The 24,034-nt window shown below is 44.4% G+C and overlaps 1 protein-coding gene across 1 annotated transcript in view; it reads right to left on the bottom strand.

Moving 5' to 3' along the window:
* Positions 1–727: 727 nt before the first annotated feature.
* The window catches only part of MGAT5B (alpha-1,6-mannosylglycoprotein 6-beta-N-acetylglucosaminyltransferase B), a gene marked incomplete at its 3' end in the record, with an annotated part of 153,236 nt that continues 129,929 nt past the window's right edge, over positions 728–24,034 (bottom strand). Inside the window, exons 16-18 of the mRNA XM_088458220.1 lie at positions 5,847–5,921; positions 4,933–5,195; positions 728–896 (exon numbers count right to left, since the gene is read on the bottom strand). Coding sequence (XP_088314346.1) covers positions 728–896; positions 4,933–5,195; positions 5,847–5,921 — 507 coding nt within the window. The remainder of the gene's footprint in view (positions 897–4,932; positions 5,196–5,846; positions 5,922–24,034) is intronic.

Here is a 24,034-nt window from a genome sequence, read left to right as displayed (position 1 = left end):
GACTGCTACTCGGGGCACTGCTGGGGGGACTACTACTAGGGGCACTACATAGGGAGGGATTACTGCTGGGGGCACTGCTAGGGGGGGTACTACTAGGGGCACTGCTACTGTAGGCACTGCACTGGTGGGACCACTACTGGGGGCACTGCATAGGGAGGGCTGCTACTGGGGGGATTACTACTGGGGCACTGCTGGGGGGGACCACTACAGGGGGAACTGCATAGGGAGGGTTACTACTGGGGTCACTATATAAGGGGCACTACATAGGTGGGGGACTACTACTGAGGGCACTGTATAAGGAGCACTTTATTTGGGGAACTGCATAGGGGGGACCACTACTGGGGGCACTGCATAGGGGGGCACTGTATAAGGGCTTGTGTAGCTATCAAGGGTGGGGGCAGGGAGGGGGGCGTAAGGCTGAAGAAATGCCTAGGGAGCCAAGAAACCTTGCACCGGCCCTGCTGCCTATGGCCTCTGGCTGCCTCATGCCATTTTATAGTTGTGTGCCTTCTGTCTTCCTTGCACCCTGCTCAATATCCCTAGCTTACCTTAAGTCATTATCTGTGACCTGTCTGTTTATTTTGCTTTCCTTTTTACGTCTGTGATATGCAGCTTTCTTATTGCCATGTTCCAATTTTGCTACTGTCACCTGAATCTTGTGCCAATAGTTTTCTCCTGATATGTCTCAGGCTTATCAGAGGTCTCTCTATGAACATCCTGTTCTTACTCTACCTTCTATTGTCTCCTTATTGTCTCTGCATTTGGATTCCAATCCCCTTCTGACAAAGAGCATTAGTCTGGTGATGGTTACGTTAGGTGAAAAGTCTGTATCTTGCTGACAATTAAGATTAGGTTCTAGAATGGACAGAACTTGGAGCCCTCCTGCTTTCAGTAACCTGGTTTAATAATGCAGAGAAAGTGTTATGCTACTACAGCTTTCCAGTGACATGAAGGGATTCTGAGGCCCATTGACTAATTATCAGGTTTATGACCCAATAATTATGATTTATTTTTGCCGCTATTCATAGCAGTAATAAATTATCTACTTCCGGCATGTATTATCTCACAGATGCAGGCACCGTCCCTGTGATGTGTAAAAGGGAAATTATTAAATTAGTGATCTTGCCGACGATTGCCACACTACTGCGCATGTGCGGTCTACTGATGTTGGGTTCGTGAGTGGAGAGTGCCGGGGAGCAATCATGTGGATCCCTTTTCCGATGCCTTTTGTGAAATGTAACCTATAGGCTACAATGGTGTTAGCCACTGGGACCAAGCTCCGAAATACATTGCCTTCTGGAGCTCGGTAAATTCGTCCAGAAAGCAGCCGCCATAAATGGGGGAAGCTTTTGAGGTCGAAAACAGGGGATCACAGCAGGTATCTCCGATATCTGTTGTGATCCCCTGTAGATATACAGTACTTTGCAAAGGTTTTAGGCAGGTGTGGAAAAATGGTGCAAAAAAAGAATGCTTTCAAAACAATCAACAATTAACAAAATGCTAAGTAAATGAACAGAAGAGAAATCTAAATCAAATCAATATTTGGTGTGACCACCCTTTGCCTTCAAAACAGCATCTATTCTTCTAGGTACACTTGCACACAGTTTTGAAGGAACTTCGCATGGAGGTTGTTCCAAACATCTTGGAGAACTATCCACAGATCTTCTGTGGATGTAGGCTTGCTCAAATCTTCTGTCTCTTCATGTAATCTCAGACAGACTCGATGATCTTAAGATCAGGGCTCTGTGGGGCCCATATCATTACTTCCAGGACTCCTTGTTCTTCTTTACGCTGAAGATAGTTCTTAGTGACATTGGCTGTATATTGGGGTCGTTGTCCTGCTGCAGAAAAAACTTAAAGCCAATCTCTTCTGAAACCGGGTAAGGACCTCCATTTGGTAACAAACTGCCGATTTCCCTCTTAAATACGGACCTCAAACTCAAATTGACTAAACCCCATTCCCCCTTATCAATCCAGATCAGGTAGGCTTTGTACCTTTCCACCAAGCCTTCGATAATACTAGGCATACAATAGACCTTATCCACCATGTAAATTCTATCAGGCTTCCTTCCCTTCTTCCTGCCCTCAACACTAGGAAGGCCTTTGATAGGGTCTCCTGGCCTTTCATGATTAATACTCTCCTCAGTTTTGGCTTTAAAGGTAGATTTCTTCAAGCCATCAGGACCCTTTATCATAATTCCTCTACTTCAGTCCTTGCAGGGGGTCTTCTCTCGGAATCCTTCCCCATTTTTAATGGCACCAGACAGGGGTGTTCTCCTCCCCACTGATCTTTGCTCTAATCATTGAACCCCTGGCCTCAGGATCCGAGCGAGTCCAGACTGCTCTGGCATCCCTGTTGGTGACTCTTCTTATAAGCTCTCACTTTTTGCCAACGATGTCCTTCTTGCCCTTACCAACCCACTGATTTCCCTTCTAAACCTGTTTCAAGAACTTTTCATATTTAAGTGTCCACCTTACAAAATCTTACCACAGCCTTTACAAGGCAAACTACCCCCCTGTTCAAAGCTATAGTACAAGACCTCTTTCGTTGGCAGACTTTGATCATCTCTTGGATCGCCCGTATTAACGCGATTAAAATGAATGTCCTTCCCAAACTTCTCTATCTCTTCCAGACTCACCCTGTGCAAGTCCGTGTTCTTTCTTCTTTACAGTTGCTTTACGGTAAGTTTATTTGGAACCAGAGAAGACCTCCCATACATAGAGATATAACTTCAGAGGGTGGTCTAGGTGTCCTCTCGGTGTCCAAATATTACAAAGCCTCTACACTCAGTCAATTGGATGCCTGGCATTCTCCCAAGGGTACTAAAACGATGGCTTGATGTTGAATCTGCACTCAGTAAAGTCTCCTCAGCCTCATACCTTCCTTGGCTTTCCATGAAACTCAGGCCTCTCTCCATCTCGTCGGTCCGCTCAGTAAACTCTCACACTTTCTATACGGGACTATCTGGAGACACCAAGTTCACTTTGTCTAATCACCCATCGCCTCAAACACCTATGGTTACATCCCTCTTTTCTCCCTGGTCACTTGCCCCACATGGTCTCTCATGGTCAGCGGCTGACATCACCCGTTTTCATCACATCCTGGGTGGCTTCGCCCCACAATTTTTCTCGGAATTACGAGAGAAACACTCTCTACCACAGTCCTGTTTCTATCAGTATCTCCAGATCCGTCACTTTATTACTTCATCTCTTTCTTCTCCAAATTCTTTACGCAAAAAATAAACTATTAACACTACTATTTTTTAAAGAATTCTTACTTTGCAGCATTTTTTCCACACCTGCCTAAAACTTTTGCACAGTACTGTATTTTTGGGATACTTATTATTTGTGGGTACCCCCAGAAAACACCTGCAAATAATAACTGATAAACAGGCTCCTCCATGTGAAAGTGCTTATGGCTCTAAAGATGAAATAGACAGGTTTTCTTAGGCCTATAAATTCTATCGTTCCTGTACAAATTTCATTATATCATCCCTGGAGGTTAGAAATGTACCAAGACTTGCTTAAAAAAAAACCCATAAAGCACAGTAAAAAGAAAGAGGACTGAGCATCAATTACCAAGATGTACAATAAGCTTCTGCACACGAAAAGGTTGTGGCCAGCAGTAATAGTTAATAACCACTAGATTAGATCATTCACTTCTAAAGACATTAGTATAAAATAGCCCAAAGCTGAGATTTGAACTTTCAAAGTGCTTGGCTTAAGTCGCTTTCTGAAATATCTAATGAAAAAAGCCCAAAAAAAAGAAACTGAGGCCACCAAGTAATAATCAGGTTTTTCAACACAACATGGGTGAGTTAATGCAGAGTACTATGCAGTTGGTGCAGCTTATCTTGCTTCATTTCACATTGAGCATGCCAAAAACAGTGACACAAGCATATGGGTCAATGTAGGTTTCTGTGATTCTGCCCCTTATGGCTGCCTATGCCTAGATGAGTTGAACAGGATAAGATGGTGGATTCTAACATAGGACCCAATGCAGTAAGGCTGTGTGTTTGGCTTCATCATTTATTCACTGTATATGCATACAGACACAATAAAAGATGTAGTACTTATGTGTACAGTATGTATTAAAACTCAACACATTCAGCGATAAAATGGATTTTTAGTTCTAAAACTGGTTAAGCAACATTTATCAGATATAAACAATATTCGTCATATATCGATGTATAATACAAATAAGAGTAGCACCGTTATATTGGGTTTTTTTACTATGACATACTGTTTAATATTAACAATCAAGCTTCCATTATCAAGAAAATGTAATTTATACTGTAATTGGGATTTATTGATTGGGTAATAAGACACAGGAAGACAGCGCATAGACATAAATGCTCAAATAGATAACAGATGTGTATGTTCAATACGCCAGACTGGAAGTGATCACCAGACAAATTTATGCTTCTGGTACTGTAGTCATACACACAAGAGTGTACTTGAGCAAATCTGCCACAGTCTAGCACACATTTCTGCATTTCACTGCTGTAAGAATGACTCCCATTATATATTTTAAGCTCTTTGCAATTCCCTGATTGGTTGTTAAGGATTTCTGTTTGCATTCAACATGGCAGTAGAATTATACACTTCCATAAATCTTACATTTTATTAATATAGACAGGGAAACAATAATTTGTTCTTACAAATGTCAGACTATGACAACTCTGTTCTCAGTGTGATTAGGATGTTTAATAAATCAAATATTTTTTAAGGAACGGTGTATATACACTCACTAGCCCTTATGGCAGCTAATGATGCTGTATGGGTATGTTGTCACACTCACCTGTCAGAGTACTCATGTTTTATTTTAGCTACTTTGAGCTCTGACTACAGCAGGTGACAAAATGTGTTTGCTGTATTCAAAATTTCAACCCTGTGTTAGTGTAAGAGATTATTGGCCTTTAGTATACTCACTGCTCCAGAACACGCTGACGGTTGATTACGCTGAAGAATGCAGGCTCACACACCAAGTCGCGCTCCCAGCAAGCATTTGTGCATGATTCCCCTTCTGCAGACAGCCAGACCTGCAGTGACGTGATTGGGGGCCAGATGGTGGGAGGAAGTTCACTGGATGGCCAAACCAGGTGTGTGTGATTAATGAGAACCAAACAAGAGGGCAAAGGAGCCTGGGATGTGTTAGCAGGAATGGGCACTGGCAAAGGAGGGGAGCAAAACTCCTGTAATATGTTGGACGTTACACAGGAGAAATACAAATGAACAAAACATAAGATAGCAAAAGAAAAGAGAAAATCACATTGTGACCAAAGATTGGGAAAGGGAACAAAAGAGAACAATAAAGCATATATATGTAGGCAATGAAGGCAGGGAAAGTAGATGTGTGTTGGAGTAATTATTGGAAATGTTTGTTGTGAGGGAAAAAAGGGAGACAATGAATTAGAGGAAGAAAAAGGCAATAAAAGGAAGGAGACAGAGAGAAGGATAAAGAAGATTGAGTTGAATTTAGAAATCATGATAAAATGTTCATAAAACAAAATTAATGGATTAAATGGAGAAGAAAAGGGAATGGGGAAGGAAAGATGAAGAAAGACAGTAAAGGAATGTAAGGTACAGTATGCACTGACAGCTATTATACACAGCATACGGAACATTTGCAGGAATACGGACATGTTGTTACCAGAGAGATACAGTACATTCAGGAGTCTGATTTTCATGGTATTCAGAATGTAGTGGAATAGCATGGAGCGATGTGTATAGGAGGCCAAACCCGGGCAGAGTATAGGAGTATAAAGCCAGATCTAGATCTAAATATTTTACAGTTGTTGCAAACTTTCAATGACACATACTGTGTTGTGTGAATGGCTGCTTACCTGATGCTGAATATATGCATGGAGTCTCTGTAGCATTCCTTCACTCGTATACTCATAGGGCAAGTATGGATCAACCTATGGAGGGAAATGTCCAATTAAAGTGATGGCACATGCATTGTTCTCCCTACTGGTACACGGCAGTGAGGAAGTGGCCATCTAACACTGTATGGATCTAAATGAGACAGGTTTATTACTAGATACGGGTGACAAACAAAAAGAAAACGAACTACATTTTTGAATAACATATATTAAAGCACAGATGCAGGTGTAGGAATATACTACAGTGTTGCCAGAATGCAGAAGACTCTGACAAAATATAACATGTGTTATCTGAACATAGGGACATTACTACAGCAACAAAAGCCTACCCCCTGTTCGCCAAGGGTAATAAACAGAGAATATTAGGGTTCTGCTTCTGTGACTGCAGCTTTTCTCTCCTCATCTCATTGTCTAATGAGCTCCCTTGGGCCTCGTCGCTGAGCTCTGTGATATACTATTATTCTTCTGCACGGAACCTTCCAGATAATGAGACCTCTCTCTCCGCTGCTTGGGAATATTGGCTGCTAAACCACCCGCATCTGACACCTCCACGGCTCAATGACCTCAAATTGAAGAATTAGCCAGACCTCAAACTCTTTTATGGCTGAGCTGCTCCCCCCACCTGTCCCCTCTATCCTCCCTCCAGTCACTTATAGTTTTTGCCAAAGGGTGGACTATAACATCTGTATGTCTGTCTAGAAAATCCCTGCATTACTACATTTGCTAATAATGGCGTGACAATAGAAATAAATGCAAATACTGCCATTTTCAAAAGCTAATATGAGATTAATGGATAGTAGTATGCCTATTGTAAAGGAGTAATGCACGGTAGTGATTATGAATAGTAATAATTCATACACTATTAGCCTTTTACATCTAAAATATTGTGAACACACAAACAAATAACCTGTAAGATGGCACTCTCTCCTTGGTAAAACCACACGTTTGCCTTCTTTAACAGTGAAAACACGTCCATTTATGCCAAACCTCTAAAACGGTTTTAAAAGTGATCCTACAGTGCAGTACACACTCATTTTACACTAATTACTCAATTGGGGATGGGGATAAATATGTTAAAGTATTCTCAGTAAAATATTAAACTTTGTATTTGCATAAACAATCCATTCCTCTTGGGTACTTATCTGCTGTATCCAGCTGTTTACTATAATACCATTGCATTGTCTATAGGGAGGCCAATCCCGGGCCATTTTTTCAATCCCGGTATTCGATAAAAAAAATGGCCCCCGTCCAGCCCCCGCAGTGACTGGGTGGTGACGGCGGTGGCAGGGAAACTACAGCATGGCCATGTAGAGGGGTGGGTGGGCCGGTGCTACAGCCAGTGCAGGGCTGCGCGGAGTGACCGGGGGAAGGGGGAGCCGGGCAGCGTCAGAGCACTCTGCTACAGGTGCTCAGTGCTGCCTGGCATTAAAAAAAAAACATTTATGGCCAATGCCCGGATCAGGATTGGAGGCTTCCAATCCCGGGATTCAATCCCGCCCATTTTTAGGCCAAAATCCCGGGATCCCGCTCCTGGAATTGGCCTCCTTAATTATGTATTATTATTTTACACTTTTTTGTAAATGCACGCAGAAACCCCGTCTCCAGTCTCAGTCAGGTAGATCAAGGGGAGAGAGCCACAACTAAGAGTCGCAGCTAAATATCTGCATATGTGCCTGACTCTGAGTTGATGGTAAAGATGACAATGTATTTGCAATCGCATTTTGCGACTGAGAATGCAACTGACTCTGAATTAGGCACAGAGATAGGATCTTTTAAAGCCTTCCCATTCAGGCAACACTGCTAGGCATTCTAAGTGGACCATCCATCATCATAAGAAGTTTACATACTAGAAACCCCCCACTTGCTCTCTATTGCCAACAGAGACAGGCACACTTAGAGAAGGGAATACATTTCTAGCATCCTATGATAAGCCTCCACTAAATTAACCAGCTCTTACTATAAAGCCATTTTGGGACTGACTTAGCCCTCTTTACTCCATAGTTACAGATGGTCGGATGGATGTACTAAGTGCAAAATACTGCCAACAATCCAAAAACTGCAGTTTTCTGCATTTTGGTCGCATTCCCCTACGACACATGCGCAGAGAGAAACCCAAGGGACTTCTGGACATAAACATAGGACAGCTTTGTGATTTTAATCGCAATTCTAGGTACATACCAGGAGGTACCAGATAAGTGGCGGGATGTATGGCATCCAAAATGCGATGCTTTCCCTGGGCGGGATGTACTAAGCATCACATCCACGATGCCGTACATCCCACCCATTATCATTTACATACTGGTGATAATATTGGCGACAATAAACTGCATTTTCGGGGGTTTTACCACATTTTTCAGCTTAGTAAATCCCGCAGCCTGTCTTTTCCACGCTCCCCCCCCCTCTACCCCATTCTCCACTCTAAAAACAGTCTGTTTAATGATTTTCTTTGCTCATTGTAACATTTCGCTGACACGCTGTTGTATGTTACTTCCTGTCTTCACCCAGAGTTCTGTCCTCACTTTCCCTCTCCCCCTTTCCCATATTTATTTTTTCTGTATCCCACCCTCCCTAATTTTCCGCCCTCCAACTGTAATTTAAAAACGTATTAAAAAAAACATTTAAAAAGAAAAAAATAAAGTAAATGTAGGTACGCATAGCTCATAGAGGCAAGGGCTTATGTGGAAATAATTCTATATATTTTCCTCCTTATACTCATAGTGAAAATGCCTCCAACTCATCCGGAGACCATTAAATACATATCGGCAGCTTAGAATAATGTGAAACAGGCTTTCAGAGAGTAATGCAGGCAATTGGAGTTTGATATATCTGATCACCTTGAACAGCACTATCAAGGTGCCGAAGCCGGGGACATAAAATAATGATGTGGTCACATGGTGTCTAGTGACAGTTCCAATTGTTCAGCATTAGAGAGTTTTGAGTTGAAAGCTAAACAAAAGGAAACTGACATTGCTAACAATCCTAACTCACTACCATAATGTGTTACACCCCCTCTCTACACACAGTGACACCATGATGTCCTGTCATTTCCTAGGCAGCCCCTATCTAATTTCTCTGTGGCCTGGTCCCGCTGTCATGCACCGATAATATAATGACAGCTGCTGCAGAAAAACAGAAGTCACAGTAGCTAGTGTTCTCTCTGTATGACACCAACCAATGTTGTTCAGATTGTTAGGGGCCAATTATTTTTTTGTTTTGCGCAATATAATACTTCATGCATGAAAACGCAATTCATGTTTTGTTGCATGCCAATCCATTCTTCTACATATAGGGCTTTTCACCTCAATATTATTTCCCTATAGAAAGTAATAGTGAGAAAAGTAAGCGAGAAAAGTCTTATCCAATTGTTTTCCCCTGATATTTCGATAATGTGAAATAAGTTAACATCATCTGAATATCCTCGCCATACTTTAGGCCGCGAAAAGATTCATTGACAGGAGATAAGCAAAAATGTGCATGAATCTCCCTGTAATCCATAACTAATATATGTTTTATTTCCTCAAAAGTGTAAATGATTTTAATTATAAAAAAGCAGTAAAGAAAGCATACAACATCCTGTTTACATGGCCAGCAATATCTGTCTGTTCTGTTAACAAGCAAAAAAAAATAGACATACAGACAGACAGATATATACTAGAGACTTATAATAATTTATACTGTTGTTCCAAATAGTCAAAATTTTAGGGATTGAAACTCCTTTTATCAAGATAACAAAAAATAAAGGGCTTTCAAGCCCTAAAACTTTGGCTATTTGGAGCAACAATATACATTATTTATAAGTCTCTGAGTACCGCCATTTTCTTTATCTTTTAACCACAAGGATGGCACTGTATTAGAGTGCCGGTCCTCCTAATCTGTGTACACACACACACACATACACACACACACACCAATTCCACAGGCTATACCAGCCACATCAATTCTACCAGCTGCATCAATTCCACAGGCTATACCAGCCCCATCAATTCTACCAGCTACTCGCTGCATCAATTCCACAGGCTATACCAGCCACATCAATTCAACCAGATACTAGCTGCATCAATTCCTCAGGCTATACCAGCCACATCAATTCTACCAGCTACATCAATTCCACAGGCTATACCAGCCACATCAATTCTACCAGATACTCGTTGCATCAATTCCACAGGCTATACCAGCCCCATCAATTCTACCAGCTACTAGCTGCATCAATTCCTCAGGCTATACCAGCCACATCAATTCTACCAGCTACATCAATTCCACAGGCTATACCAGTCACATCAATTCTACCAGATACTAGCTGCATCAATTCCTCAGGCTATACCAGCCATATCAATTCTACCAGCTACATCAATTCCACAGGCTATACAAGCCACATCAATTCTACCAGATACAAGCTGCATCAATTCCACAGGCTATACCAGCCCCATCAATTCTACCAGCTACTCGCTGCATCAATTCCACAGGCTATACCAGCCACATCAATTCTACCAGATACTAGCTGCATCAATTCCACAGGCTATACCAGCCCCATCAATTCTACCAGCTACTCGCTGCATCAATTCCACAGGCTATACCAGCCACATCAATTCTACCAGATACTAGCTGCATCAATTCCACAGGCTATACCAGCCCCATCAATTCTACCAGCTACTCGCTGCATCAATTCCACAGGCTATACCAGCCACATCAATTCTACCAGCTACATCAATTCCACAGGCTATACCAGCCACATCAATTCAACCAGATACTAGCTGCATCAATTCCACAGGCTATACCAGCCACATCAATTTTACCAGCTACTAGCTGCATCAATTCCACAGGCTATACCACCATTGTTACAATTGATGCATCTATACCACCAGTGCCACATTAGCCGCATCTATACCACCATAGCTATAATTGCCGCATCTATACCACCAGTGCCACATTAGCCGCATCTGTACCACCAGTGCTACATTAGCTGCATCTCAGCTACCGGCTCTCGTTGGTGTCATATTTTAGTCTGGTACTAATGTTATCTGTGTAAACCCCTACTATTCTGAGTTTAATTCCAGGCGGCCGCCTAAGCACCGGTGAACGCTCCTAGTTCTAATGGAACGGGTGGCTGATAGTGGCAGAAGACCTCGTCTGTTGAGTTCTGGGGGTTTTCGCAGGGTATCCTAGGAACACCGTAACATTATAGCCAGCCAAGACAGTACTGACATGCAGAATCAAGCTCAAGTTCGGGCAGGCCAGATTCAAATTCTGACTCAGAAGGTGCAGGATCTATCCCTCAGAGTGGAAGATGTTCGTTCCACTTCAGCTCAGTTAAATATCAAGGAACCCAAAATGCATCTCCCTGACCGGTTCTCGAGTGATTGCAAGGAGCTTCTCAATTTTCGAGGGAGCTGTAAGCTCTCTTTTAAATTACGCCCCATTTCCTCTGGAACCAAGGCATAACGTGTTGATTTAGTTATTTCACTCCTTCAAGGAGAACCTCAGACTTGGCGCAGGACTGCGGGTGATAGCGTGGCCACGGTGAGGGTAAGTTGCGGCGGGGATGGGGGTCCGGTCAGAGCAGTCTGTCAGCCTGATCACATCCTCACCTCCCCAGGCTGTGAAGTGTCATGTTTAAGTTTCATTTCACAGCCTGGGGAGGGGGCAGAGTGGAGAGGAGACAATCGGGTCTGGCTGCAGTCTAGGGGGTGATCTGTCTGTGGAGGAGGGGGGGGTCTGATATACTAGGGATGGGGGAAATGATCATCTGTCTGTGGGGGAGGGGGGTCTGATATATTAGGGGTGGGGCTGGGGAGATGATGATCTGTCTGTGGGGGAGGGGGGTCTGCTATATTAGGGGCAGGGGAGATGATCTGTCTGGGGGAGGGGGGTCTGCTATACTAGGGGTGAGGGAGATGATGATCTGTCTGGGGATTTGCTACATAAGGGGTGGGGGAGATGATCTGTCTGGGGGAAGGGGAGTCTGCTATACTAAGGGTGGGGGAAATGATGATCTGTCTGTGGGGACAGGGGGGTTTGATCTGTCTGTGGGGAGGGGGGGTATTCTGTGCTAAGGGGAGATGATCTGTGTGTGAAAAAGAAGGGCTATTCTGTGCTAGGGCAGGAGGACGCCACTGAGATGCAGGATGATGGTGCTTGGGAGACGCAGGAGGATGGCACTGTGGGTTTGATGGTGCCGGAGAGAATTGGGGGTGGCACTGGAGAGGCGCAGGGGATAGTGCTGAAGAAACACACGAGATAGGCTGGCACCACATCAAGGCGGTGGTGCTGGAGACACACATATAGGATAGTAGGAACACTGAAACTATTAGAAAACACTGGGGCACAGTAATCTTCAGTAGTATAACAATTCTAATGAAACCATATTCTGATGCAAAGGGAGCAAATATATTTTATTAATATGAAATTGTTTGATATGGGAAACCCACATTTATTATCTGGTTGAACCTCTGTTGCATGATAATGACATTGGTTTTATTGGGACACACACAGCTGGCTTCAAGACCATGGGATCTCATGCATGAATAGCAAATACCAACTCAAGACACTGCCTGTCCAGGGAGGATCAATTTCTTCAGAGAAATCATATAGGTAAGAAAAAACTCATTCACATGCTCGCTGTGCTTATTCACTGGAGAGAGGGTTTGTGGGCATACCAATCAGCTCCTGGAGCAGTAGGTATGCCCCCAGCATTACTGAAACAGGGGGAGTGGCTTGCAGTCATGGCGTTTCACATTACCACACCCCTTTCCACGAGGCCACACCCACTTTTTTGGCACGCGCACCGACGGCCACTTTCACAGTTTTTTCCAGGGCCACTTTCAATTCCCAATCCGCCCCTGCTTCCCTGACTACTTCCTGGCTACAGCGACTGCATCAGGGTATCTTCGTCTGTTAGTTGGAGGCTGTCACTCATTCTCTGGGCCTGATTCATATTTGGGAATAGAGTAGATAGAGCAAGTAACTAACAAACAATGTTGCAATGCAGGAGTGCTAATACTTTTTTTTTTTTGCTTGTTCAGTTTGGACTCACCCCTCCCAAATCTAAATTTCTCTGCACATTGTAAATCTGTCCCAACTGCAGTGCAGCATGGTTTTACCAAGATGCACAGTTACTTGCTCTTTCTTCTTATATTCCCAAATCTGATTCAGGCCCTCTGTCTGCCTCAAACGTGATCCTGCTCCAGTCCCTGACTCCCTCCCCTTTCTAGGCTGCTGCTAAGCAACAGGGCCTATGATGTCAGCCCTGCTACTGTTCTTCAACTTGGTGTAAGATTAGATTTTTTCTGTGACTGCTTCAGTAAAATCGTCACTGATCGACTCCCTTTTGTCACAGATAAACCCATAAACCAGGGATCCTGAGTATGCTCCGGGCATTGCTGTAATCGCCGGCGATTGTGGCCCCGCCCTGTGTGATGTCACACAGAGGGGGCGGGGCCTGCAGCAGGCCCACAAATAATGTTCTATATATCAAAATGGCCCTCAGCAGAAAAAAAGGTTCCCCACCCCTGCCATAAACCTTCCTCAACCAATGCTGTATAGAAAAGTGAAAACCCCATCAAAATCCGTCCAGTGGTTCAAGAGATTAGCCCAAACAAACACACAGGTCCCAGAACCGAGAACTTTATTTTATATACAGGGTGTTTCAGGATTTAAATCCAGGACTTTTTGCCACTAGGAGGGGTATTCAATATGAAACGTTAGCTTCACTGTCGAAGTTAACGTTTCATATCGGAGTTTTTCCTGCGTTAAAGTCTGGTGCGAGCTCTAGCTTACCCCTGTATTCAATATAAAGTTTACGAAAACGGGAAACTCCGAAGTTGGATTTGCGTAAAGTTACGAATTTTACCTTAAAATAATTGTAAGACCCCCCTAAAGTTGTAAAAACATGGGGGAACACTATGGGTACACCCGTTTTAGCCTTTAATTGAAAGTCGGGGATTTAAATAGCCGCAGCAGGTGTTTTTTTCCCGACATTGAAGAAGTCATGCAGAAGAGCATGGGTACTAGCATATTTTGGTGTCCCTAAAGTATTTTTTTTTAAATTCTGCATTTGTGCACCTGCCGCTATAATTCTATTCTAGAAAACACCTGCCGCATACTTGCAGAATAGCCCTGAACCTATTTCCCTATTGTTTAACAATTTTTTCCCATTTTTTTCTTTGCACCCCAATTTTTAAATAAATTTTTTGGGGTGTCCCTATTTTTTTTTTTTAACAGTTCTTTTTTAAATGTCATTCTCAGGGGTGCAGGCTATTTTTTTTAAGCCTGCACCCCTAAACCCCAATTCTGCACTTTTTTCCGACACCTATTCAATGGTGAAAAGTTTTTTTATCAAAGACTTGTCAAAACTGCGATAAGTCTTTGAAATTGAATAGGGTGTAAAAGTAAAACCTGCGATAATGATGTCATAATCGCAATATTAACGCAAAAACGATGTTATCTCACCCATATTGAATACCCCTGTAAGGGGTCTATTTACTAAGCCTTGGATGGAGATAAGGTAATGGAGATAAAATACCAGCCAATCAGCTCCTAACTGCCATGTCACAGGCTGTGTTTGAAAAATTACAGTTAGGAGCTGATTGGCTGGTACCTTATCTCCGTTCACTTTATCTCCATCCAAGGCTTAGTAAATAGACCCCTAAATCCCAGGCAGGGCCGTAACTAGGGTGGTGCGACATGTGCCACGGCACAGGGCACTGGAGGGCAGGGGGCGCTGTTCGGGCCTTTCAATTTTCGGTTTATAAAAACTCATTGTAGCTTCCTTTTCTTTTATCCTTGGCATCTACTGGCCGCCCCTATTTCCTACCTGTCCAAGGCCGTCTTCCCCTCCATCTGGCGACCTCCCCAAGCACCTTCAGTCACATCCTCTTTTATTTAACGCACACATTTCCAAATACTGTCATACCTGGGACTCAAACCAATCACCTCTCACACGGCAGTCAGACACCTTACATATGGATCTATCTGCCCCACAATTTCTGATGGCAGCCCTGAACACCACCGATACCCGACTCAGGTGTTACCAGCACACCTCGAGTACCTTTGTCGGTAAGTTCAGCTGCCAGCGCAGGGTACATACACAAATCTATTTGCTGCATATATATATATAATTTATTCTTGTTACATTATTGTGTATCAGCGCTGCAGCCATTGGATTCACACTGAATTTGTCAGTGACACCTGGATAACAGTAGTACAACAGGATCAGTACCCCTTCATCATCATATGGGACAAATCAGATTCCCCATGTGGCCACACCCCTTTTTTGGCCGAGCGCCTTATGTCCCTATTTGAAAAATGGGGGGCGCCAATGTGCTTTCTGGCCCAGGGCACCAAAATCTCTAGTTACAGCTCTAATCCCAGGATCCTGACGATCCCAAACCCAGGGTTGGCTTCCCTAGTGCCTAGGATGCTTTATATTAACACTGCACCAGGACTATGGTTATTATAGGAGAGTCCATTCCAAATTAATATATTAATACAAGAGTGAGCACGTCTCTCGTGTGATGAATCACCTCCATTTTGACAACCTTATTCTCTGCATGTCAGGCAACAACATCAATGAAGAGGGTATAGGGCTAAATGAAATTACAGCTTTAAATGATATGTTTTATTTATCTTAATTAAATTTCAGATGCATTTCAACATACTGCATATGAAAAGTACTAATTACATGTCAGTGGTCACAATGACATACATAACTTAACAATTAATGTTAGTAGGAGATTGGATCTAAAAGGAGTATAAATACTCTAGGAAAAACTCATCAGGCAACTTTTACTAACATTGCATTTAGGTGCATCAGCAACTATTGTCATTTATCAAGTACAAGGTAGATGAAAAAAAATTAACTGATTGGTTGCAATGATTTTGTTTAGTTTGCACCTAATTGCAAATTTAATAAACAACCCCGAATGTCATGAGTCTTGGTGAGATTTATTTAATCAAGTGAATGGTACCAGCCTAGTTACAGAGGCATAATGCCATTAAGACGATACTCCATGGGATATTGCAGGTAAGTCATCTCATTGATATGCTCTAACCCGCCCCCCAATAGAGATGTGAGCAAAAAATAAGACTTTTTACTCGCCGTAAAATCCATTCCTCAGAGTCCATCTGGGGGCCGCTCCTTAACCTCTGGGTATATAGTGTGGGTCTTGGAGTCTGGCATTAAAACAGTTAAACTGTGGCTCCTACCCCCCTATATAAACCTTCCCCCTTCAGCATAACCTCAGTCTTACATTTAGCAAAGCCGCACAAAGAAGAAACCATAAACAAACAACTATAAAGTACACTACCTGTACCAAGAACAGGGAAACTGGCAGAACCAAATAAGTAAGGGAGGGAGCTCAGCGTCCCCCAGATGGACTCCGAGGTATGGATTTTACGGTGAGTGATTTCCTCTTTCATCCATCTGGGGGATGCTCCATTACCTTTGGGATCTACCAAAGCAAAGCAAATCAAATCAAGGGGGGAGCGCCCGAACCCGTCGCTCTGAAAATTTTACGCCCAACACTGGCATCACACGCTCCAAAAGTATGGAAGCGGTAACATTTTGTGAAAAAGTTTATGGATAACGAGGTTGCTGCCTTGCACAACTTCCTGACAGAAGCGCCATGCTGCACAGGCCGAGACGCTCCGACAGCGCGAGTCAAGTGGGCCTGAATAGAAGCTGTAACGGAAACATTCGACGAAAAATCTGCCTGACGATTAGCAGAAGTAACCCATCTAGCGATTGAACCTTTTGAGGCTGCCAGTCTCGTTTTGTGCCTCAAACAACACCAATAAAGAATCCGTACGCCTCAAAGATGATGTACGATCCAATTAAATGCGTAAAGGGTATGCAGTCGGGATGGCGACGGTCGAAATGCGTACTGCCGGCTTCCTGACTGTGAAATCCCGACAAGGGACTAATGATAGGCGTCGAAATCCTGACGCCTATCATTATCCCTACGCCGGGAGCTCAACGCCCGGTATACCGAACGAACGAAAGCCGGGCAGCGGACGCGGACAGTAGTGTAGGGGGGGGGGGGGGGGAGGCTTAGGTTTAGGGCTTCTGGGGGGACTTATGGTTAGGCACCCCCCCGGGAGGGTTAGGGTAGGGGAAGGGGGGTTAGCGTTAGGCAGGGGGAGGTTAGGGTTAGACACCCCCCAGGAGTCTTAGGTTTAGGGTGCGGGAAGGGGTTAGGTTTAGGCACTTATGGGGGGGTTAGGGTTAGGCACTAGGGGGTGAGGTTACAGTTAGGCACCCCTAAAAAAGTGTTAGGGGAGGGGGAGGGTTAGGGAGAGTTAGTTACTTACCGATCAGGATTTTCAGGGCTGCCGGTCTTCTGCTGTTGGGATTTGAACCGTCGGACATAGGTCCAGCGGTCATTCATACTGATCCCGCGTAAAGCACGAACATCGAAAAAATGCCAGGGATGAACCCTCAGCAGCAGCCGAAATCTGCCTGAACGCTGGAAGAACAATGTCCTGGTTAATGTGAAAAGCAGAAACCACCTTGGGGAGAAAAGAAGGTTTAGTATGTAGAACCACCTGGTCCGCATGAAATATGATAAGTGGAGGCTTACATGAGAGAGCAGCTAATTCAGATACTCTTCTGGCCGAGGCAATGGCCAAAAGAAACACAACTTTCAGAGTGAGGTAGCGCAACTCTACAGAATCAAGTGGCTCAAAATAGAGCCCTCTGTAATGCTTCCTACACTAAATTTAAGTCCCACAGGGGGATTGGTGGAACATAAGGTTGTTGGATACGAATAACACCCTGAAAGAAATTTTGGTCTTCTGGAATGGTAGCCGACTTCTTTTGGAAAAGGATAGATAAAGTTGAAACCTGGACCTTAAGAGAGGACAGGCGGAGGCCCTTAGACAGTCCTATTTGGAGAAAGGACAAGAGGCGAGAAACCCGAAAAACTCTTGGTTTCAACTTATGATGCTCACACCAGGCTATAATATATATATATATTATACACATACACACACGTTTTCCAAACACGATTATAAATCCGGGAAGTAACTGATTTACGAGCTTGGATCATATGACCGGATTCAGACCGGCTCACTAGGGTGCGTTCGCTCGTAGCTGGCCGATTTTTGCATTCTGCGCATGCGTATGCATTGCTGTGCGCGTACCAATGCGAGAGATCGGGATGCGTTCGCTCACTGTGCATAGACAGCCCAGCAGACTGAGTGACAGGAGAAGCTGTTTGTGGGTGGTAACAGGGGCAATCCATTAAAAACGGGGGAGTGGCGGTGCGAACGGAGGCGTTGCATACACTTCCTGGAGATGACATGTGCAAGTGGCCGTCTTAAGACAGGCTGGTGGGCGTCTGCATACACAAAGCGATCGCACGCCAAGACATAGTGGGCATGCTTATGCCTTGCCGTGCGATCACCTGCCTTGCTGGGTGTGTGCCGTATTTGTATACACTGGGTGCGAGCGTACGCATCTAGCGAGCGGGTCTGAATCAAGCCCATAGTCTCAACTACAGCCTGGGAAAACCCTTTAGCTCTTAGAATCTTGGATTCAAGTACCAAGCCATCAAAGCCAACCGATGCAAATCGGAGTGACGACATGGCCTTTGAAGAAGAAGATCCGGCCGCTAGGTAGGTAGATGGTACGGATCGCTGGCCAACATGTTTCCAAGAATGGGGTACCAATGACGACAGAGCCAGTCTGGGGCAATAAGAATGACCGGCCAAGCCTCTCATCGAATCCGCTGAAGAAGCAGTGCAAGGGATGGGAAGATATATCCCACATGGAATGTCCAGGAAGCTGTCAAGGCATCTATCAGAACTGCCTGAGGATCTCGAGACTGAGAGCCGTAATGTGGAAGCTTCTTGTTGAGACATGAATCCATGAAAACGATGTCTGGTTATCCCCACCTGGATAATAGTTCCGCAAACACCTCCTGGTGCAGCTCCCATTCTCCTGGATGCGCCTTGTGACGTCTTCCCAGTTGACGACACCTGGAATGTTAACTGCTGAGATTGCTGGAGTCCATATATCTGCCCAATGAAGGATATAAGAGACTTCCCTAGTTGCATGCCAGCTGTTTGTGCCACCCTGCTTGTTTGTAAGCTATAGTATTGTCTGACTGGACATGCACCAGATGATTCTGTAGATAAGATTGGCCTTATATCAAAGCATATGAACCACCCTTAACCCCAGAATGTCAATGGGCAGAATGGATTCCTGAGGGGATCACAAACCCTGTAGATGCATGCCCTAGACCACTGCCACCCATCCTGATAAGCTGGCATCTGTGGTGACAATCACCCAGTTCCAAATTGATCACAGAGATCCCCAGACTAGGTTTGAATCCTGAAGCCATCAATGAAGCAACTGAAGAGGCTGCAGTAATAGCCTTAAAAGCTGCCTATCCAGACGAGGATCTGATCTTAACCGACAACAAAGCAGTTGGTTTTGAAGAGGTCGGGCATGAAACTTGGCAAATGGCACTGCGATCGAGGCCACCATCTTCCCTTACAGCTGCATGGCCCTGAGAATAAAAACCTGTGACAACTACAGAATAATACTCTGTATTGGAGATCCTGAACTCTCCATTGTGGAAGGAACACTCTTTGACACTGGGTTTCAAAAATAAGTCCCAAATATACCATCCTTTGGGATGTAGAGAGGTTCTGGAGCATGTCTATAGTTAACTGAAGATGTTGCTGCAAAAGGACTACTGGAGGTGCCCTGAGTAACAAGTCATCCAGATCAACTATAACATTGATCCCTGGATCCCTGAGCAGGGAGATCATATGGGCCATCACCTTTGTGAAGACTCTGGGCGTTGTTGACAGACCGAAAGGCAGAGCTCCGAACTGGAAGTGCCATTGACCTATGGCCAATCGTAGTAGATGACGATGACCCCTCCATATGGGAATATGCAGGTAAGCATCTTTGATGTTGATTGAAGCCAAATATTCTCCTTCCTTCATGGAGTTGATAACTGACCTTACCGACTCCATCTTGAACTTTCCCAAATGAAGATAAGGATTTAACCATTTGAGATTGAGAATTGGACGGAAAATCCATCTGGTTTGTCGGCCAGAAAAAGATTGGAGTAATACCCCAACCCCTGCTGATGTGCAGGAACTGGAATAATTACTCCGGAGCTGGCAAGAGAAAAAACTGCCTCCATAAGAGCACCTCTTTTGCAGCAATCCCGAGGAAGAGGTGTGGCAAAAAAACAAAACAACCGGGGACCTGACTCTTCAAGTCCAGAGCGTATTCCCTGGACACAATTCCGCTCAACCAACAATCCAAACCTCCCGAAACTTGAGTAAATGGGCCGCCACCACCTGAAGGTGGGACAGGGGCCTCAGGGTGTCATGCTGACTGTCCTGCTGCCTTGGCGGCAGGATGACGGGCTCCCTGACCTCAAAAGTAACACTGACGGGAGATTGTAGACATGCCTCGAAAGGCCTGAAATCTTCCCTTACCCTGGATTCGAATTATCAAAATTTGGTAGAATTAGGTATTAAAGACGAGACAGGAAGATTAGGGTTCTTACCTCCCGTAGCCTGAGAAATAATTTTGGTAAGATCAGAACCAAATAAGATGCCTCCCTCAAAATGGACTGCCTCTAAAGTGTGTTTAGAGTCAGTATCAGCATTCCAGTTTCTTAGCCACAGAGAAAGTCTGGCAAAAATCGCCAAAGCTGAGATACGAGATTGTACATAAACCAAATCTAACAAGGCATCTCCTATATAGGCCAGCGCCTCTGATGTATCATACGACTGGAGCCCCGAGACCAACTGCGTCATCCAGGCGTCCAAAGTTTAAATTACCCATGCACTAGCCAAAATAGGGCGCAGTGAGACCCCTGGCAGGGAAAAATAGATTAAAGACTCGCCTCACTCTTCCTATCCGAGGGATTTTTCAAAGTTGTGGACTGGGCAGTAGGAATAACGGTAACTTTTGCAAATCTAGCAATAGGAGCATCCACCTTAGGTGGAATCTCCCAAGGCCTAGTGTCTTCCTTCAGCAAAAGGATAAAGAGTCTTAAATCTCTTTGGAGCCTGCGCTCTTGAGTCAGGTCTAAGCCAAGCCTCCCTTAACAATTCTCCAAAATCGAGAAGGCTAGAAACATTGAGACCTGATTTTTGTCTACTCTTAAAGAAAAAATGTGAGTTAGACTCCGGAACAGCAAAATCCTGTAGCTGCAGATTCTGTCAATCAAAAGTCCTACACCTGGACTAGAATGGGAATCCTCCTCCCAAAGAAAAGAATCCTCCCAATCTGGGTCCACTTTCCCTTCTTCCTGGGATGAAGAGACTGATCCTAAGTCCTCCCCAGAAAACTCAAAAGGGGATTTTAATAGCTACAGCCCCAGCAGATGTTGGCTGTAACTTATGCGATGCAGTATCCAATCAAGGGCATTTCCTGCAGAGAGCCCTTCCTAATGACTGCTAGTGTGCACCTGAACTGTGCACACAAACATGACATTATTAGTGTGCAGCTGAATCCAGCACACAGACAAACAACTGGAGCTGTATACAGACAAGACAGGAATCTGGCTGCTTGCAACAGCCGGAACATGGATCAGGACAAGATGCAGTATCCCAGTGACAACTATAGTTGGGACCTGCCACCAAGATGATCTGCTGTTGTGACACCTGGCTGTGAATCACTGACGTCTCAGAGCATGTTACACATAGCGAACCTGGCTCCGCACAACCCTTAGGTAATTTTTTTATTGCAATTTGCACAATTAAAAAACAAGGTTGATCCAGGCTCACTTTTTGGTACCTTGTCTGGTTTCCCTGATATAGTGTTCATGTACACAAAAAGGAATTTGTACTTCTTAAAATTGCCTAATAATTCCCAACAGGAATAATGCAAATCACAGAACCATAAACAATACTGCAAATGGTAAATGAAAGATATGTACTGTATATATTGTGACAAGAATCACATAGACCGGGTAAATTCTATCAGTACCGTTTATTGCTCACCACAGGCAGATACACAGGATATGGCAGTTTCAATGGCAAGATGTCATACAAAGTCTTCCAATACAGCAATATTTCTTCAGTGGACTAGCAGGTCCAGGAACCCTAACACTAGTCGCCCCCAGGCCTATAAGCTGAGCGACTATTTCACAGTCAGGTTCAGTTTCCCCAGTGTCTCTGCAGTTCTTAAACCAGATTCTCACAGGTGTCTGTAATCAGCTGCCTTTCAGGCACTGATTGAGGCAACACCTGAACTGGACATTTACACAATCCTAATGCCTTTGCTCTGCCAAACCTGGAAGATCTGGATATTCCACAGTTACTTCATGTGGAATTATGCTGACCCTGTCACACTATATATATATATATATATATATATATATATATATATCTCACTGCATGAGCCCAAAACAACGGAACAGTGCAGGAAAATAGAATTGCAAGCTGTAAATACTGCAAATCCTACAACCATAAACAATCCCCTGCAAATGGTACAAGGAAAAAATAAATCAATGCAGATAATTGAATCAGTGCCTAGAAATCCTCCAACAAAGGGAAATAGTGCATTGAAATGCTGAAATAATTCAAAGAGGTAACCTGTTCAACATATTAGGTTAACTACACGAAGTAATAATCCTAATAAATGCTTATCTGTGCCCTTAGTACTCCGGCAGTGATCTCCCAGCAAGGTGCAGAGTGGACACTAGTGTTCACTGCAAGCCTGCCAAAATAGCTCTTGGGTAGGAGCTCACTTACTGCCAAGCCGCAAACACAGAAGTCCTCAGGGGTCTTCCATTAAGCTTCCGTACTCCGGAATTTCTAGGCTGCCGGAAGAAGCCACGGCCAACCTACATGACAGCACAGCGTCGAGAGTTAGATGGAGCACCGGGAAATGGGCGGCCAAGGTAAGCTAATTACCGCCGCCTATAGATTCCACAGAAAAAGACCAGGCCGCACCCATGAGAGCAGCGTGCCTGGTCTTAGCAGACAGGGAGAACGCAGCTCAGTCTCTAATGCCTGTATCTGCACTTAACTTTCCCAACGCCTCCTCAGATTTTTGTCCCGAATGGGAGAGCCCCAGGGACCACTCGGTTTGGTGACTCTCCAGAGGCCATAGAGAGTGGGGCATTTCTGGCTCACACAAGCCCTCTATACCACAGGTTCTCAAACTCGGTCCTCAGGACCCCAAACGGTACATATTTTCCAGATATCCTCACAGAATCACAAGTGAAATAATTAGTTTCACCTGTGGATATTTTAAAATGTGTCAGTGAGTAATGAATACACCTGTGCACCTGATTGGTGACCTGGAAAACGTGACCTGTGTGGGGTCCTGATGACAGAGTTTGAGAACCACTGCTCTATACTACCTGTTCCCACTTCTGTTATTACTTGCTGCCTGTAAGCAGGAGCTAAGCACCCAACTTTAAAATGAAAAATAAGAAATAAAACCTAACTAAAAACTAGTAGATAGAAACGTGCCTTTCTCCAAGGCACTAAAAATAAAACTGAGGTTATGCTGGAGGGGGAGGGGTTACATAGGGGTTAGGAGCTGGAGTTTAACTGTTTTAGTGCCAGACTCCAAGACCCACACTATATACCCAGAGGTAATGTGACATCCCCCTGATGGATGAAATAGGAATAAGTGATGTTTTACTATCCATAATAACCTTGGCTAATTGAATATGTCCCATAGGGGTTGGATATGAAATCCCGGCTGTCGGGATGCCGACACCGATAGAGTAGAGTGGTAAGTATTTATGTAACCCCTACCCTAACCCTCCCTCCCTGGTGCCTAACCCTAACTTCTCCCCCTAGTGCCTAAGCCTAACCTCCCCATCCCCGCACCCTAAACCTAACACCCGCTCCCCAGTGCCTAAACCTAACCTCCCCCTTCCCGCACCCTAATCCTAACACTACCTCCCCAGTGCCCAACCCTAACCCTCCCTCTAGTGCCTAAACCTAACTCCGCTACCTAACTCTAACCTCCCCCTATCACACCGATACTTACCTTCGGGATGCTGATGGTCGGGGTACTGGTGCCGGGATCCGGACCGGTCGGGATTTCGGCACCGGTCTTCTGACCATCGGCATCCCGCACGCTGGAATGCCGACTACATCCCGTCCCATAGTTATCATTACAGTGTCAGTGACTGTTAAGAGTAGGTGTAGAGGCAAACTTC

Source organism: Taudactylus pleione, unplaced genomic scaffold, assembly GCF_031769625.1.
Source record: "Taudactylus pleione unplaced genomic scaffold, aTauple2 ptg000817l, whole genome shotgun sequence".
Lineage (NCBI taxonomy): Eukaryota > Metazoa > Chordata > Amphibia > Anura > Myobatrachidae > Taudactylus > Taudactylus pleione.
Note: the sequence above shows the minus strand (reverse complement) of the source record. Positions and strands in the feature narration are given on the sequence as shown.